The sequence below is a fragment of the Seriola dumerili genome, unplaced genomic scaffold, assembly GCF_002260705.1.
Source record: "Seriola dumerili isolate Sdu_G_001 unplaced genomic scaffold, Sdu_1.0 BDQW01000128.1, whole genome shotgun sequence".
NCBI lineage: Eukaryota > Metazoa > Chordata > Actinopteri > Carangiformes > Carangidae > Seriola > Seriola dumerili.
The window spans coordinates 1,393-4,468 of NW_019174383.1; the positions used below are offsets into that span (position 1 = coordinate 1,393).

Here is a 3,076-nt window from a genome sequence, read left to right on the forward strand (position 1 = left end):
ACACGTCGACATTATCTTGTAGTAAAAGACTCACCCCCCATTAATTCTATATCAATTATATTATATTTTCTTGTAGCGCCTAATTTTGAAACGGCCATGTGACGTTTCATAGGCTAATTGTGCTCATATTAGCCGCCCATTAACTACGATTGGGACGCAATGATGCATGTTGGTATAATATTTTAAAGATATATATAATATACAAAGTCATGTACAACCATCATGTTTAATATGTGAATAATACTTTGTTAGTTTCCTCAAAATTGGACGTCAATGCGCATGCGTACAGTTAAAGCCCAAAATTAGTAGTGATTCATCTTGACGTAGGCGATCTTTAGTTGTGAGAAATGGCGTCGGATAATGGACTAGCCTCTCTGGTAAGGACTGAAAATACAAACTTTTTTGCTTATATGTCCCGTGTTTAGTGTTTCTATGCGTCAGCTGCTTCACTCAAGAGTCTGCAACGTGTCTGAAACTACAGAAATGAATAAAATGAAACTTAAACGCTTCACCACAGCAGGATATGTAGCTGATGTGGCTAATGCTAGTTAGCCGAGAGGAAAACACGTGTGGAAACAAAACGGTAGATTAACACTGAACTCAGACATGTCACGTGTTTTCACTAATGTCCTAAAGACACACATGTGAAAGTGTCTCACGTCATGTCAGGATAACAGGTCTGGTTTATTGCGATTGACCTGTAGTCACATGTCCTGTTCACCGCCTCCATGCGTTTGTAATAACCTGATGTAATGTCTGAAATGACTGTAGCTGTTGTAGTAACAGTGTGTGTTGGTTCCCAGGGGGTGGAGGGGGCTTCAGCGGCTGCACATGCTCTGTCCCTCCCTGCAGACGCTTATGGAAATGATGTAAGTGACATTTCTGCATCTTCAGCCTTTAATCATGTTTTCATCACAGTCTGTAAACACGCAGGTAGTGGTGTAAAAGACATTAAAATAAGCCTTCACATGATAATGATCAATCATCCTTTAACCTCGTTAAACCTTGTTGATTGACACAAACTCCTTCACATCCCAAAGTAAAGAAATATTCTCAGTTAAATCAAATGTCGTCAAAGGTTGTTTTCTTCTTTCAGCCGCGGCTCGAGGTCATGTGGGCGATGAAGGCGTACAACCACGCAGAGGTTTACTTCAATGTGAGACCCTCCACCAGCTCACCTTCTTATTTATGGTTATTTACAAACAAACAAACAAACAAACAAACATGTTGTGACCAGTGAACATTTGACAGACTGCAGAGCTTCACTGATGCTGATGAGTTAATGTTAGAAGCTGTGACCACAGTCTGAAACACATTAACTGCACAAACATGATCTTTCATTACTTCATACATTCAACCATTTTAACAAATCTGTCAGTTTTTCAACATGTTACAGCTTCATAAACAAATTATTTACTCTTTACACACATTAAACTCTCATTAACCCCCTCCTCTGTCCCCAGCTCATCTCGTCAGTGGACCCAAAGTTCCTGAAGCTGACGAAGCTGGACGACAAAATCTACTCGACCTTCAGAGAAACCTTCAAAGAGCTCGACATCAAGCTGCTGAAAGCTGACGACCTGAAATCTGACGAGGCCAAAGAGGTCAGTGAGACGGCGAGGACGCAGAGAGGACACATGGAGGTGTCACTCGCAGATGGCAGATGAAACACGTTTCTTGGCACACCTGTAGACAGGTGTGCGTAGTACATCCATGACACTGCAGTGCTCACAGGGCAGCTTCACATTTACATGGTTTTGTTTTGATGTAAACATTGTTTGTTTTTCACGTTAACACAGAGAAAAAAGTGGCTTTTACTCACGTTAACAACAAATATAACTGATGCTCCTCCTCCTCCCTGAGTCTTTGATGATCAGCTCGACTGTTGAACCAGCGTGGAAACAAACCACTGAGTTCATCAGTGTTATTCATGTGTTGTGATGAGGGTGACTGAGTGTAGACGGCGTGATGCAGCAGTGAGAGTTAAACGGCTCCATCTGTTTGTGCAGACGTGGCGTCCGTTCTGTAACCAGTTTGAAGGACTCGTGGAAGATTTCAACTACGGCACTCTGCTGCGTCTGGACTGTGAGAAGGATTACACAGAGGAGAACACTATATTTGGTCAGTTACACACTGGAAAACACATTATTATTATTATTATATTATTATATTATGATTAATCTCCGTTTCATCTCTGGTTTCAGCCACCAGAGTTCAGTTCTTTGCCATCGAGATCGCCCGCAACAGAGAAGGGTTCAACAACGCTGTGTACAAGGCCAAAAGTGGAAAGAGCTAGCCTCCAAATAAACCAGTAGTGAACCAGTAATGAACCAGTTAGGAACCCATCCAGCCCCACGTACCATCACCAGACGAGTCCAGGAAACAGATGAACTGTGGAAGCTCTGCGTCTGCTGAGGATTCATCTTTTTATTCTAATTTAATGAGTTGTTTTTTAAGTTTAATGGAAACTTCCAGTCATGTTTATTTTTTGGTTGAATCCTGAACGTTCCTTCAGTCTCAGCTTTGTATTTACTGTAAAGTTTTTTTGTGCCAATCATCAGAGTTCTTGTTTATTTTCTAAAAAACACTGAAGTTGCATTTGTTGCCTGAGACGGAGGAAACGACAAATAAAAGAGTCAGATACGTTTTACCTCCGTGAGTCAGTGTTACTCACACCTGGAGAAACATCTGGAGTTCATCGTTTTCACTGGTTTTCAAATGTCAAACCAGTTTGTGCATCATGATGAACTCTGACTAAAAGTTTGTTAAACTTATTGACACGTTTTCCCCTGATAAGTTTTTATACACTTCAATACTTTTCACTTCAAAACTGAACAAAATATGGACTTTACCTAAACTTCCACATCAGCTGCATCACGTCATCCAGGTCGTATCATGTCATTTATCAGAGTATTTCTTTCTTTCATATTTATTTCTTTCAAAAAAACAAAAAATTACATGTTTTACCTGTAAAATGTTCCATTAAGGTTTATTGAAGAAACGTGATTGTTTTCAGAAACAAAGTTGCTGTTTACCTTTCTGGAGGGAGGAAAGTGAAACGTGTCTCGGAGTACGG

General features: G+C 40.5%; 1 protein-coding gene across 1 annotated transcript; it reads left to right on the forward strand.

Moving 5' to 3' along the window:
* The first annotated feature begins 278 nt into the window (after nt 1-278).
* Nucleotides 279-2,650, forward strand: pbdc1 (polysaccharide biosynthesis domain containing 1). The gene is made up of 6 exons (XM_022748730.1): nt 279-377; nt 804-869; nt 1,097-1,156; nt 1,464-1,604; nt 2,010-2,121; nt 2,205-2,650. The coding sequence occupies exons 1-6, from the start codon at nt 348-350 to the stop codon at nt 2,294-2,296; spliced, it is 501 nt and encodes a 166-aa protein (XP_022604451.1). The 5' UTR covers nt 279-347; the 3' UTR covers nt 2,297-2,650.
* Nucleotides 2,651-3,076: the final 426 nt, after the last annotated feature.